A 14,809-nucleotide genomic window follows, 5' to 3' on the forward strand; every position below is an offset into this window, starting at 1 on the left:
TCCACGTTAGGTTATTTGCCTAAATCAAATTGGAGGACAACAAAATGTCAGGGAGGCCAAAGAATTCTCAAAATAAGTATGCAAAAAGCAAGAAAGTCTTGTGACCAAGGGCTTGAGGCTTCAGAGACTATTTTTTCATTCTTATCTTTCTGTGTTCTGTGCAGTTGTTTTTCCCTTTGATGAAATAACCCTGTATCCATAACCAAAACAAATAGTTTTCTGCTCATTTTCTCGTTTCTCTTCTTTCAGCCCTTCTTGCTTTTTAGGCATTGTGTTGTACAAATCTAAAGTAATGGAACATAGAAATAATATCTTGCTTATTGTTAATTTGCTAAACTCAACCCGCATTCATCATGAAAGAAGGCATCCAGAGAGAAGACCAACAGTGAAACTGGACAGGAAAAAATTTCCAAATCCTGAAAAGCTTCGATTATTCTTTTGTGTCCTGTTTCAATTCAAATCAAAAAGAAAACCATCAGACTTCTCCACAAAGACCAGGTGGCATTAATGAAGTTTATTATGTGTGGTAGTGTCCACAGGAGGCCTCATGTCCAACAACTCATGGTGCTGTCTCCAGCACAAACACAACATTAAAAGCTAATTGCAGACCCAAGAGCCTCACGTGCCTTTTGAAGGTAAGACAAGAGATGGAAATAGAGGAGAGAGAGCAAGGGCACAACAGGACAGTAGTGGTCAAAACAAAAAGCACTAGTTTTAACTTCTGATTACAGAGAATATTTCCTGGGAACAGTTAATAGCCAAATGGTCAACACATTTCATTGGGATAAAAGAATCCATATGCAAGTCCTGGATGTTTGGTTCAAGTCGCTCACAAACACATCTCACATTTCACCAGAGTATTTTGTACCTTGGGCAATAATCAGAATGTTGAAATCTACGAGTTTTCTGAAAACTCTGGTTTTGAGGAGCCAATCTTTTCTGGGGAAGAATCATTTTACCTGAAAGCGATGAGAAAGCTTTTGGATATTTGCTTCTTAGAGAAAGTAAGTCATTAGTAAATTACAGGATAAACCTCATAAACAAAGAATATTTATATTAGCAAATTTCAGAAAGTCCTTTTTTTTTTTATGCAGACCCAGCTTGGGCAAAATAGCAAACCTTCTGGTAATAAACACAAAAAGGAAACCATAGAAAACACTGATGATTAATATTTTCCATAAAGTCTAACCTTTCCTAAAATGTTAAAGCAGTGTATGGTATGCGCACCAGAAATGTAGTAAGTACTGTAAACATCATTAAGGTAGCAATAAAAACATGCAGAAATATTGTAAGAATGCTTTCTCTAATATAATTTTAAATAAATTCCTAACACATTAATGCCTCCAATTATGGCAACAGAGATACTAAAGCAAATTTGAATTTGGCCTAGTATCTCTTTATCTGTTAATTACAACATGTATTTGCTTTCCTAGGAGATTGCATTCGATACTTCTATTCCAAAATAATTACGTGCTATTCACAGTCCCTTAATTCATGTGGGTAAAAGCTGGTAACCTTGTGGTCATGGTACACGTATCTTTGGTACATGTATCTTTGGTACATGTATCTTTGGCAGAGACCAGTCCAAAGCAATGAAATGAAGCCAGAACCAGTTGGGCCAACACCCGTCTCAGCAACTTGCAAGATAAATGCAAGATGTGTGTCTTTGACTTTTCCCTCTGAAAAGTGTAGAGTGACAGATACATCTGAAACAACAAACTGCAGAAGTCTCCACCAAGGCAAGACACTTCATTACATATACTTCCTTCTCCCCTTTTGATGCCAACGTAAGAGTAAATGTGTGAAATACTTAAAACCCTACAGGAGGGCACTCAGGTGCTGTTGTTGAAAAGTGTAGGAGAGTCTGTACAGAATAGATGCAATGGGAATCCCTCCAGAATTATTAAACCACCTTCCTGTTTCTTCCATGCAACTTGGAAAGGAAAGTGGCAGTTCCAATATTTCCTATTTTTATAGTTATTTATATTGTCTATACATTCAAGCCCTCCTCAGCAACCAGGTCACACAAATAAGCACTGGGCAAAGAAAAGTCTTAGATGTAGTGTTGTACACCAAGATCTGGATCCTTTTATTTCATTACTCTTCATCATGGTAGGGAGTCTTTACTGTAAAGGAAAATCAGGCTATTTCCAGACTAGGATTAAATCTAAGTACTGGCCACCACCTAAAAGCAGTGAGCGCATTGATGGGTGTTCTCTTTGGGAGCGAAGATGCTGGTGATTCCCCTGGGAGGCTTCTATCCCCCAGTCAAAACCAAGCAGGGTCTGTGGGATGTACTGGTGGGTGACGGGTACCCCAGCACTAACGGAGGCACTGGCACTGCTGGATGGTATCTGGCTCTCAGCTCTTGGAAGTGTCTTGGAAAAATCATACCAAGGGAGCAATAGATGAGGACTGTGAGAGTCTCTGCAGAAAAAATATTTTATAAAACAAAAAAAAGGGTTGCATTAGTAATTTACGTGGCTGAGCTTACTCTAACTGCAGTTGGGCAAATATGCTTTTCCTAAGCATCTGTTCACTGAATGCTGTCAGAAACAGGAGACAGGGTTGGACTGTGCTTTGGTCAACCCAACATGGCAGCTATTTCTTTCTGATAAAGCTCTCAACATCTGATCCAGCCTATGACTCATTTTAAAAACCAGACACTGCAATACTGGGCTCTACAGAAACACTTGAGAGTGATACAAATAATGCAATTACACAGGGATATGAGTTAATTATCTGCACCATAGTAAAATCACCATGTTGCTGCTATCTGTTATTTCTGCAGTAACTTATTCCTTGTACAACAGTGGCAACCTACTATGACAGATGAGGAAGAAAGACCTGAAATTAAATTGAAAGAAAAAAAACAAATAAGCTACAAAAGTAAGAGCATTTGTACTTGTCCAGTACTATATTGTCTTCATTTCTTCTCCTCTGCCACATTTCCACTGACACAAGGACGTAATTTACAATGTCAAGGAAATCCATGTCTGTCTGTGCTGAATTACAGCATTCATATTTCTACTTGTTTGTAGTGAACTAAAGTCATAATAAGCCCAGCCAGGCAGATGAGTCATACGGCCCATCTTTCATTTAACAAGGCATCTTTAAATACCACTCTTACTTAACTTGTACTCATTAACATCAAGAAGTGATGTTTTGTGCCATACTACCCTAATTGCCAGAAATTCGCACAAGTGAATCATTAAAAGGTTAAGATATTTTTCATGCTAAATATAATGTACAGTATTAATCTGCTTTATTTTGTTATTATGAGTAATGCGATGTCCTAGAGTTGTATCAATTTATAATTATGCCAGATCACATGGCAGGGGGGAAACAAGAACAACAAACAACAGACGGATGTAATTTCTGCTTAAATTCTCCATGCAAATTACAAATTCATGTCAAGTTAGACTGTGGTTTCTTCACAAAGCACACCATCCAGATGGAATCACAACAGCACAGCAAAAATCGAGACACATCTTTGTCAGTTTAAAAGCAAAGTAACCAAATATCCTTCAAACAACACCCAGATCTGTTTTATATTTTCCTATTTGATCCTTCAGCCTACTTTTTGGTATTAATTCTGAATATAAATACTGGGGACAACACTGAAATACAGGATTTTTGGAAAAAGATGAGAACTGGATAAGACAATTTCACGTGTTGCTGACAATTCTAAGACCATAGGATGGAGCTGACTTTCCAAGACGGAAATGGGTGTTCTTCTCAAAAGCTGCAGAGGTGATACACTCCTCACAAGCAGCATGCACCAGGCACAAGACATCTGCTTTGTCCCTTCCAGCTCTTCTGAAATGCACTGCTGTAAATGAGAAGCATCTCTTTTCTTCGCTATGTATTTCAGAACATTTCATGCTAGTTTAATTCTGCTGAACACCAGAGTACCCATGGTAAATCCGGAGCCATTAATACTTGCTAAACTGCAATCTGGCACCTCCCTGAATCTGAAAAAGCAAACTCCTATGTTCCTCTTCCAAGTGAGAGTGCTGAGCTATCTCTATAATGTGGAAGTATAAAGGAAGTATAAAACACATTATGCATGGGTAGTTAAACACAGTTCTTAGTAATGGTAAACAAGTTAGTGGGAAATAATTGACCATTCCTCAATTAGCCACAAAACCAAAACCACTGTGATGCTATCTCTGACCACTCTTTTGAAGATGAAAATTGATTTAGTCTTGTTCAAAACAGTGAGGTTGATTCAACGTGAAACTTTCATATATTTGTTCTGTTAGGCTGTTTACCACTAAAAATTTATTTTAGGAATTTATTGCTTTCTTCTAAGTCTGCTTGCCTACTATCATACAGCAGGTGACTTCCTAAACACATTCTTAATCATCTTGTATCTTTGTCTCATATATACCAACCATCATTAAGAGTAAATACTACTACACTGGGGAACAGATTAAAATATAACTACTTAAGCTTAGTTATGCAGGTACAGTATAAATTTTCTGGGGAAAAAAATACATATTCCAAAGACTTAAAAAAGTTTTATGCAACTGTCCTTTATGTCTTGCTGTACTTTGAAAATGCTGTTGTTCACAGATGGATCAGATGTGATAATATACAATATTCTTACCCTGATAACCAGCCACAGAGTTTGCCTCATAAGAAATCAAGCACTTAAAATATTCCAGATCCCATAAAATTAATAATTGACATAGAGTATTTTAGATTAGACACCATTAAAGTTAAGATTGCAAAGATTTTTCTTTGTATTATTTCATGTTTTACATTGTAAAATATTATGAGAAAATGCAATGAAGCAGAAATATGTAAGCCAAACAAAATTTATTTATATTACCAACACATGTGGAGCATTCCTCATTCATCCCCAGAAAGCTAGCTATGCTTGAAAGCTATGGCAGCTATCATCATGAAATAGCTGTTTCAGAAGTTTTGTGATAGAATATGTTAAGTCAAATGAAACGTGTATGCATGTACACGTCACATTATGTTAAATGTAAAATGAAGTTTACATTTATGATAGAAGACAGAAAACATACTCTCAGGCAGATCTGGAATCACTATTTCCAGTCAGATATTAAACTGAACATTCTGACAAAAATAATGAACTATAGAAAAAAGGTACTGTCAAGCAAATCATCTGAAGACACTACTTACCTTGTGCAACTGGTAGTATTGCTCAGCACCTACTCCTCCTTGTTCTTCTCCTGTCCATAGCACCATGCGCAGAGTTCTTTTTGGACGAAGTCCTAAAATATAATTTTAAATGTTTTTAGTACTAAGTATTTGCTTATTTGAGCATTTGTCTGCATTTGTCACCATTTCCCAATTGCAGAAAAGCCTGTTTCCATTCAGTCATGTCTAACTTCAACGAATGCAACCTACTTCTACTGTTGGTTTTGTTGTCTACAGTATTTGGGTTTGTTTTTGGGAAGGGCTGGGGTGCAAGGAGAGAGGCCATAAGAGAAAGGGGCAGTTTGTTGTTGTGCTGTTACCAGGCCTCTGATGCAGTAGCAGAGGAAGAGCAAATCTGGGGGACACAACGTAGGTGACCACAAAACATAACATAAAATAACTACCTTGGTAGGTTTCTGATACATATGCTGCCATCCTAATGGTCTGCAGTAAATAATGTGTGTATGCTTTCAGCAGATCCAAATGCAGTTTTCATGAGAATTATTATTTTTCTTGTCATGCTTAATTTATTACAATTAATTGGAAATGAACTACTCGATTTTTATGAGAAATGCTTCCCCTTTCCAGGAACTGAGAGGCACTAGAGTATTATTATTTTTTTTAATCAGACCAATGAAAAGAGACAATCTGTACTCTGGAATCTGAAATACAACTGCCTGCTGAATATATGCAAAGCTTTTTAAAACACAGCAAACACAAGGCCACTCTGTGTTTTGTTACAATAGCTCAGTAAGAAAGATAAGTTCTCAGATACATTTTGAAACTGTGTCTGCTATGGCAGAAGCAAACAGATAGATGTTGTTGCCCTTTATTTATTTGATTGATTGTACTCATAAACAAATACATCTGAGACATCAAATCTGAGAGCACTGAAGAGCAAGCAGAGAAGAATAAACAGTGCTTTCTGTACAGTGTAAAGCTAATTATGTTTCAGCAAAAATAACCTCCTCTAAACTATTAGAAAGAAAATAAGCCAGATAGGAGAATATAGCAAACACTAAAGCATAAATGACCCCACACACCTCTGTACTGAGGAGAAATAATATCAGTATCACTGTCAAAACTGAATTAATTTCCTAGCTGAAATGGATGAAGTCTACAAATAGACATGACCTTCATTAATTTTTTCCCTCAACCCAAAGAAAATCAACCCAAAGAAAATCAACCAAAGGTTTCCTTCTAGAAATCACATTAGCAATCCTAATAACTGAAGACAGAGTGTAGAAGTTATATTCAGAATCTGAAAAACAAACAACACCTTGGCTCGTCCATTATTTCATAATGAAAGAAGCACAAAGAATAGAATCAAGGGATTAAAAAGTGTATTTTCTAAATGTTGACCTGCTGTCTGTAAACAGACAGGTCATCAGCTCTCATTACTTTAAAAACAGTTCTTCCCCCTTCTCCCCCCCTCTATCCCAGTGGATTTCCTGCTCTTCTCCTAAATCACTACAGCACAGGATTAGCCTCCTTCGCATTTCAAATCAGCCAGATGGCCAATGAGAGAAAATGAAGATACTAAAATAGTAATCATGTTGACGTGAGGAAGATTTTAGGCACAAAATAACCACAGATGTGTCAGTGGCTCCATTACAAGAGGTGGCTCGCTATTTGCAGCTTTAGCAGTGAACACAGGTGCCAGCAAAAGGCTGTTTGTCCTAGCACAAAACACAAAGCACTGAAGCCCAGCCTCCAGCCCACTACACCAAGGCTACCTAAGGGGCTTGGATAGGAGATGTTTGAGACAGGGGAGCAGCATCTTCTGCCTCCTTCCAGCCATGGGAGATGAAGTGCTGCTAGTCTGAAAATAAAGATGCTGCTGTCCAACAGGGAACTTGGATGTGCTCAGCCTGGTTGCTCTCTCTTGCTCTGCCAGAGCTTGGTAAGGTCTCAGATCACTTACATGGAAGAATTTTGAGGTCCATACGGCCCCTTTGTAGCTGGTCATTGCATCTTTCCACTAAAATGGATGGGAGAGAAAGCCCTGCTGAGCTTTGCAATTTCTGTGAGCAGATTCACCTGCGTGTTCTACTGAAATTAAATACGAAATACGAAAAGAAGAAGAAAAGAAGTCATAAAGTCTAGAGGCATTTATTTTAAAAACAAAACAAAGTATACAGAGGAAAATCTAATTTCCTCATTATCTTGAAGTGATAAGAGTTTATCTACCTGTTATTAAAAACACAGCTGTTCTGAGCAAAGTACATCAAATAAATCCAATATTCACAAGTAAAATTGCCAAGAATATTCTCAATGCATGCCTTTATTAAAAACATGAACTACTATACTTAAGCTACAACTTTTTCTTTTTTTTTTTTAATTAAAATTACCAATTTTGGATTGTTTCTCAAAATCCACTGGTTCATAAAGAACAAAACACTGCCACAAAATCTTGCAGATCACAGCCCAAATGCATACTGAAAAGACATGATAAAATAACAGTTGGGCTAGGAAACTGTGTTCTGTGATGAGTGTCTCATGTAGAGGGGCGTGTAGCAAATTTTAAAATTAAGGAAAACTGTTTCAAAACAAAACAGTGCCTCCCCCTTTTGAAATATTATATATTCTAAAGCAGAAGACAGAAGATTTTTTTTCAACTTACCCAGAATATTTAAATACATAGATTGTTTTGGAAAAGTGCAGTAGGTTATAACTGTATTCACTGGTGCATCAGTGCAAGGAGCCTACTGTGCCCTTCCTGGGTCAATCAGATCTGAAATTAAGTAAATCAAGTGGAAGTTGCAGAGCTCAACAGCTACTCAAAAACACACAAATCCTACAGCTTCCATCCTATTGCAGCATCCCAGTAAAAAGAATAGCAGGGACTTTACAGGGGGATAAACTTCTAAAGGTGATAGTTGGTACTCAGATTATTCTTTCTAAACTCAAATAACTGAGACCAAAACCAACGCATCTATAGATCATCCTCCATCTACAGAATAATTTACAAATCTACATATTTCCAATATTTAAAAAAAAATAGGCAGTTTTTTTTTTTCTCTACATTACCCTTAACTGAGAAATGTAGTCATAGTATAGCACAAAGGTGTGTTTTACTGATCAGCCTCTGCACTCCTATGGCTTATCCCAAATGAAAGATATACTGTGGTGCACCTGGGCTCCCAAGTTAAAGGATGAAATGAAAACATTTATCCCAGGCTACTTCTGCATTATACACCCTCAGTGCTGCAGTAGCTGCTTGCGTGTTTTCACTGTCTCCAGGTGCTGTACTTCACGACTGCTTGACCACTTCAGTCATACTTTGATGCAGCTCTTATCGATTCGATATTCTGTTTCTTCTAAATTATGCTGAAGTGCTCAGACTTGCAGATGTCAGCAGCAAGCTTAGGTTAGCCAAAAAACGCAAATGCTTGAGAAAAAACGGATTTGTAATTGTAGTAGAAAAGAGGTATTAACTAAGAAGTATGACGTCAACTGTCAGCTACAATAAAGTACTTTGCCAAAAGCCTTTCCTTCATACTTTACATAAGAGGTAATTACCAGCAAATGACATAGAAGTGCATATATATGTGTGTGTACACATGTATGTACATAAATACATGTGTATACACGTATATATATACACATTTTACATTAATTTTAAATCTAAAATGGGTATTTTCAAGGCATGATTGTGTTGATTTAATCCATGTAAGTTTGTACAACAGTGGATGATCTCCCTGTGATAAGGTACTTACCAGGACAGTATGCAAAACTTTTAATTTTATATTTTACACATCTTGCTCCTGCTTGAGAGATTCCCACACAGCAAAATTGAAATGTATCATCTGGTATTAGCATATATAAATTATGATAATCTGTCACATATTATGGAAAAAATAAATAAATGTGCTCCACCCTCATGATAGCACATAAACCACGAGGGAGAACTCGAACTGTGTCTTTTTTAATCAAAATAAAGATCGGTATTGTTAATACTGAATTTCCTTTAGTAAATATTTTTCCACTTTATAAACCCAAATTCTTACTGATGGGGAGGATTAAGTATGAAGACACGGTGTTTTCTAAGAAGACAGTGTATGATAGCTGATCAGACTTCAAGAGAAGCCATCACGTTGTTGTAATACTGATCATCTTTTGAAAATATAGTGAAACAAAGGATTTTTTTACTCTGCAAACCAAGACGCTGGTATCACCCACAAAACAAATCAAATACCTGTTCAGCTTACAAGAGGCATATTAGCATGCTGCAAATGGATGTGCATTGTCCTAGAGTGCCTCAAGCTCAGCACCGCCAGCGGGTTGAGGAAAGGGATTGTCCTGCTTTGCTCTGTGCTGGTGCAGTCTCATCTTGGGCACTGTGTGCAGTTTTGGGAGTCACAATATAAGGACATAAAACTATTAGGGAGTGTCCAAAGGAGGGCTACAGAGATGGTGAAGGGTCTAGAAGGCAAGATGTGTGAGGAGTGGCTGAGGTCCCTGGGTTTGCTCAGCCCCGAGCAGAGCAGGCTGAGGGGAGGCCTCATGGCGGCCTGCAGCTCCCTCATGAGGGGAGCGGAGGGGCAGGCGCTGAGCTCTGCTCTCTGGGGACAGCGACAGGACCCGAGGGAACGGCATGGAGCTGGGACAGGGGAGGGTCAGGCTGGGGGTTAGGGAAAGGTTCTACACCCAGAGGGGGGTCGGGCACTGGGACAGGCTCCCCGGTCATCACAGCACTGAGCCTGATGGAGATCAAGGAGTGTTCGGACAATGCTGTCAGACATAGGGTCTGATTTTTGGGGTTGTCCTGTGTGGAGCCAGGAGTTGGACTTGATGATCCTTGCGGGCCCTATATACTATGATTCTATGTGACAAACAGGTAAAACATTTTAACTTGCATTTATACAGTATTCAGTGATAAAATATACATCACGTGCTGCCAGCAGGATATGGCTGTACATAGGAAAGCAGGCTATGCCTGTACATGCATGCCTACACTATTTTTTGTTATTTTGAATTTCTAGAACCTATTCCTATTTCTTTGATATATGAGCTGCATTTATTTCCCACCCCTAATGAGTTTTAGGACAATTTGTAATAAGTTGCATTACCTGAAGAGAGGAGAAACTCTTCAGCAGTATAAGAACGGGACTGAAGCTCATCTGTATACAGTAAAAAGGAAAATGACTGCAACCCCCCCATGCCCTCTGGAACTATGAAAAACATTAGGTATTTTAGGGCTTTTCCAGTTTCACCCTCCTCAGACCACACATAAATGGCCTAACAAAGCCTTGAACTGAGCCACAAAGTAGAACAAATTGCACTACCAGCTCGCTCCCTTGGTCTCATACTGCTTAAAATGCTGATATATTTACTTCAGGAGCTTCTGTGGAGAGGTACATACAGATATATCACCCAAAAAACTGTCCCACTGCTGTATTTAACATCACAAACTATGTATTTTTCTGCATTATTATTGCCTGAAACTTCTTTAAAAGGGTATATATACAAAAAGGACTAAGATACACGACACAATGAACAGAGCCAGTCTGAGTTTCCCCCATGCTATGCTTCCTGCTTTCTCCGTTCTCTCTTCTGCTATGTCTTCTTTGTTGCACAGTTAACATGGAAATTTCCCAAGCCTCTTGTGACTTTACTGGCAGCCTTCAGAAAAAAAAAAAAAAAAAGAAAGAAAAAAAGAAAAAAAGAAAAAAAAAAAAGCAATTTCTGGTGCATATTTTAGGGTCAAATTAGCTGTATCAATACTCATTCTTAATTGCTCTGTTTTGCTTACAACACGCTAGCAGTCCCTTTATGCATCATTAAAATCCTCTCCAATCTAGCAATGCTCTGTTAATTTTTTTTAATCTGGCCAAATATTCAGAGTCTTTTTCATTTTCTTTTAGATTTGATCTGCTAAAGTGTTTCAACCATTAACAGATTGGGAAACAGGCAATTTTCTGAAATTTCCAGAATCTCAGCAAATGCTTTATTTGCTGGTTTAATTAAACTGCTGGGCTTCGTGGCAAGTTACATATTTTAGCTCTCATTGCATTCTCATTACACTGCCTATTTTGTACACCACTGATACTTTTAGTTTTAATTTTCCTTATTCCAGTCTAGACCTCAAGTGAACTATCAAATAAGGTCACTTTCACCAAGCCATGATAACTTTCTAAGCTGGTTTTCTGTCTAATGGATTGTACACAGTTTTGGTGTTGCAGTCTTATTTTCCACAGTATTTCCATGGTAGGAGTCCACACTTGGTCTACAGTTTTGGCCTTTGTTATATATGTAGCCTAAGGTCCCAAAAAAATGAGAATGCACGAATAATATTTGCTACCCATTCCTGTTGCTTGTCTGAGAGGTCTGATAGCATTTGAAAAAAAGAAGAAAAAAAAAAAAGACAGGAATATTTGAATATTCCTAAGTATTTTAGAGACAATTACCTAATTTCTGTATTCTGTGCAATGGGTAAGACCTATTTTAGAGAAAACTCTCTTCACCTTCTCATCCTGTTTCTCTGGCTCATTTCAAAGACTATACGTAAAGCTGTATTTTATAAAATGTAAGTGATAATGCAATTAATTTAGGATGTCCAGACTTTTCCTCTGAATATGAAGAAGTTTTCATTTTAGAACAGAAGGATTTGTGCTTTCGTTCTGTTATTGGAAAAAAATCTTCCATGATTAAGAGTGCTAATATCGCTCTTTGTGCAAAAAAGTGTTTTAGTTAGACATTGCATTAAAAAATTCGTTAGACATTTCATTTAAAAAGTTTTTTTTCTTCAAAATTGAGTGAAAAACAATGATTTAACAGAGAAGATCTTAATGTTACCAGAGTTATAAGCTTTGAGAAGACAAAGCTCACTTACAAAAAATGTTAGTATTACGTAAACCATGATTATGATGTATTTGTGATTCTCTAGTGAGCATAAAGAAAGGCAATGGCTTTTTGCTTGAGAATCTGCCTTTGTATTCTCATTAAAAAAAGAAAAAGTATAATGTAATTTACTTGATTTTTCTTTGTTTTGTTACACAGGTAGTACTGGTAGTTTTGTTATGCTGGTAGTACTGAGGACAAGGTGTTGGTTGGACGGGATGCTGGCAAGTGAAAAAATCAACCATCCTGAAGGTCTGCAGTAAAGAAATATGAGGTCTCCCAGGCCTTGGAGAAAGCCAGGCTGTCTGACATGTGCATGGGTCAGCTGGAGAAGAGATGTGGAATCACAAGAAGAAAAAGACAGAAAATGGACAGGACACTGGAAAGCAGGGAATAAAACAAGCCAGACAGTGCCTGGAGGTAAGGGCCAGCAGCTCCACCTTAGGTGATGCTGGAGAAGGGCTCAGATGTGCTCTGGGTAGGAGGAGGACACAACTGCCACAATCACAGAATGGGAGAAGCTTTTTGGACAGGCCTCTGAAAAGAGAGGAGTGGAAACTGCAAGGCTTGAGGTAAGCAGGATATGTGGCAGGACTCATATCTAGGAAGCACTGGGTTTTACAGAGCTAGAGGAGCAGGCGAGCAGCATTAATTAAGTCTGGGATTAATCAAAAAATTATTTTTTTCTGTTTTTAGGAGAGTATAAGCTTATGACAGAATAGGAAGGGCAGATTTACAGAAGAATAAAGGTGGAGAATATGAGAAGTTTTAGGTAGAGTTATTTTAAGAAAGTGATGTAATATCCAAGAGGAAATGTTAAGGAAGGAGCTGTATATACAAGGCTGGAGGGGAAAGCTGCAAATGATTTGCAAGTCTAGTAACTAAAAATAACACATATTAAGCCTTCTAACAGGGGAGATGGGGAGAAGAGGGTGCCACAGCCTGGAGCCCCACACATTGTGCTGCAATTGAGGCTGGTGGCAGAGCTCCTGCAGCAAGTGTTTGCCAGGTGCCTGCCTCAGAGCCACCAACCTGCATGGTTCATAAACAGCTTGGAAGAGGAGAAATGTGCTCTTCTGTACTTGGGGTTCCTGGGATTTTGAAACGAAGAACCAATTAGTGTAGTGTCATGAAGTCAATGTAAGTCATGTCTACAAAAAATATTTAAGAAAAATCCACTATTTGCCTGTTTACCAGCAGAACAGGAAAGCAAAGCACTCTTCCATTCCCTGCTGCTGCTGCTGCCATTTCCTCCACATCCCATTAAAAAGAAGAGGACACTGTCCACCCCGAAAATGCACCTTATTCCTCTTTAGGAAAAAACTCCTTCCTGAAAGGTATCCAGAGATCTCATAAAATTCTTGTGGAGCTACAAAGGCAATGCAGGCCCCTCTCCCTCTCTGGTGTTACAAGCCGAAAACGTGTTTTGACCTTTTCTGTGTTGTGGCTCTACCTTCTGCTTCTGCTGTCCCTCTGTTTGTACTGGCAAAAGCCCAGATCTGCTACAGCGTCTACACTGTCCTCAGAGCTGATGATTCAGAAACTGCACCAACCACACTTGTATTACCATATTGAAAATATAAACCTTAAAAATAAAACACAGAACAAAACAAGAAAACCTGACAGCAAGGACAAGATGACTCTGACTTCATCCAGAAAGGATTTCAGTATTGCACCATGCCAGCTGAGTTACAGATTTGGACAAAAAAAAACAAACAAAAAAAACAAAACAACAACAACAAAAAAAAAACACAATAGCTTCTGTCACCTGGTTTTTAAGATTTTCATAGATAAATAAAGCACATTTTTTAACTTGAATTTCCTGGCTAAATGACAGCTTGCAGAGTAGCAGCAGTACACAGGACATGGGGTAACATGGTTAAGGAGGGCTGTAAGCCTAAATTTACTGCTCAGTTAACAACTTTATGTGTCTGCAGTCACCCTCCTGCTATGTCAGCTCAGTATGGAAATTGAAGATTTAAGTATTTGCCAAATATGCGTTCAGCTGTTTGTTGAAATTAAAGTTTAAATGTAGTGGTAGTGTAATGGCATGCACATATTTCACATCAAGTACATTGAACACATTTGCAAAACATGAAAGTCAGAATAAAACGTGCAACTTTGGGGAAGTGGAAAGAATGTAAGAACAAGGAGTTACTATCTGAGATATTTAATCAAAAAAAAAAAAGACCTACTATAAAAGCAGTCTTTTAATGATGTTTCACAACATATCTCCTAGACAGCAAACAACTACCCCACCAGAGCGACAGGAAATTCCAAAACACGTTCAACAAAAGTTTTATAAAGTAAGTTAAAATCGCAGTTATATGACTTCAATTAAACCAGCAGAAAGGAATGACTCCAATATATTTTTTTTAATAAAATGTATCTTTAGTCCTCATATATTAGCCAGTGAATTTAGAATCGAGAAGTATAACTTCATACAAAGACTACAGAGAACTGAACAGAAATCTGTCTTATGGTTTTTGAGTCACATTAGTCATGGGTATAACTCAGAGGAGAGTTAGAAGTTCTGTTTAAAGTAAGTTTTAAGGTGGAAAAAACTGCCTAATCAACTCCTTATGAGTTACATAAAACATAATTCATGTCGCACCTTGAAATCCTTACGTGTGTTGTTTGAAAAACACTTTAGTTTTCTATGCCTTCATGCTAGGAAATAGAAATTTGGTTGTACCAGATCCATGCTTTCATCTACAGGGAAGTCAGCTCAGGAAACTCCCATTTCCTTCTAACACTGGCAAAGGGAGGAAGAGAGGGAAGCATGCACAGA

At 38.0% G+C, this 14,809-nt stretch overlaps 1 protein-coding gene across 2 annotated transcripts in view; it reads right to left on the bottom strand.

The window, feature by feature from the left end:
- The window catches only part of CPQ (carboxypeptidase Q), a 153,935-nt gene that overhangs the window by 37,960 nt on the left and 101,166 nt on the right, over nt 1–14,809 (bottom strand). For both annotated transcript variants that reach the window (XM_027452499.3, XM_038174734.2), the window contains exon 6: nt 5,158–5,249. In XM_027452499.3, the coding sequence (XP_027308300.2) occupies nt 5,158–5,249 (92 nt within the window). The remainder of the gene's footprint in view (nt 1–5,157; nt 5,250–14,809) is intronic.

This window comes from Anas platyrhynchos, chromosome 2 (genome assembly GCF_047663525.1).
Source record: "Anas platyrhynchos isolate ZD024472 breed Pekin duck chromosome 2, IASCAAS_PekinDuck_T2T, whole genome shotgun sequence".
NCBI classification, from domain to species: domain Eukaryota; kingdom Metazoa; phylum Chordata; class Aves; order Anseriformes; family Anatidae; genus Anas; species Anas platyrhynchos.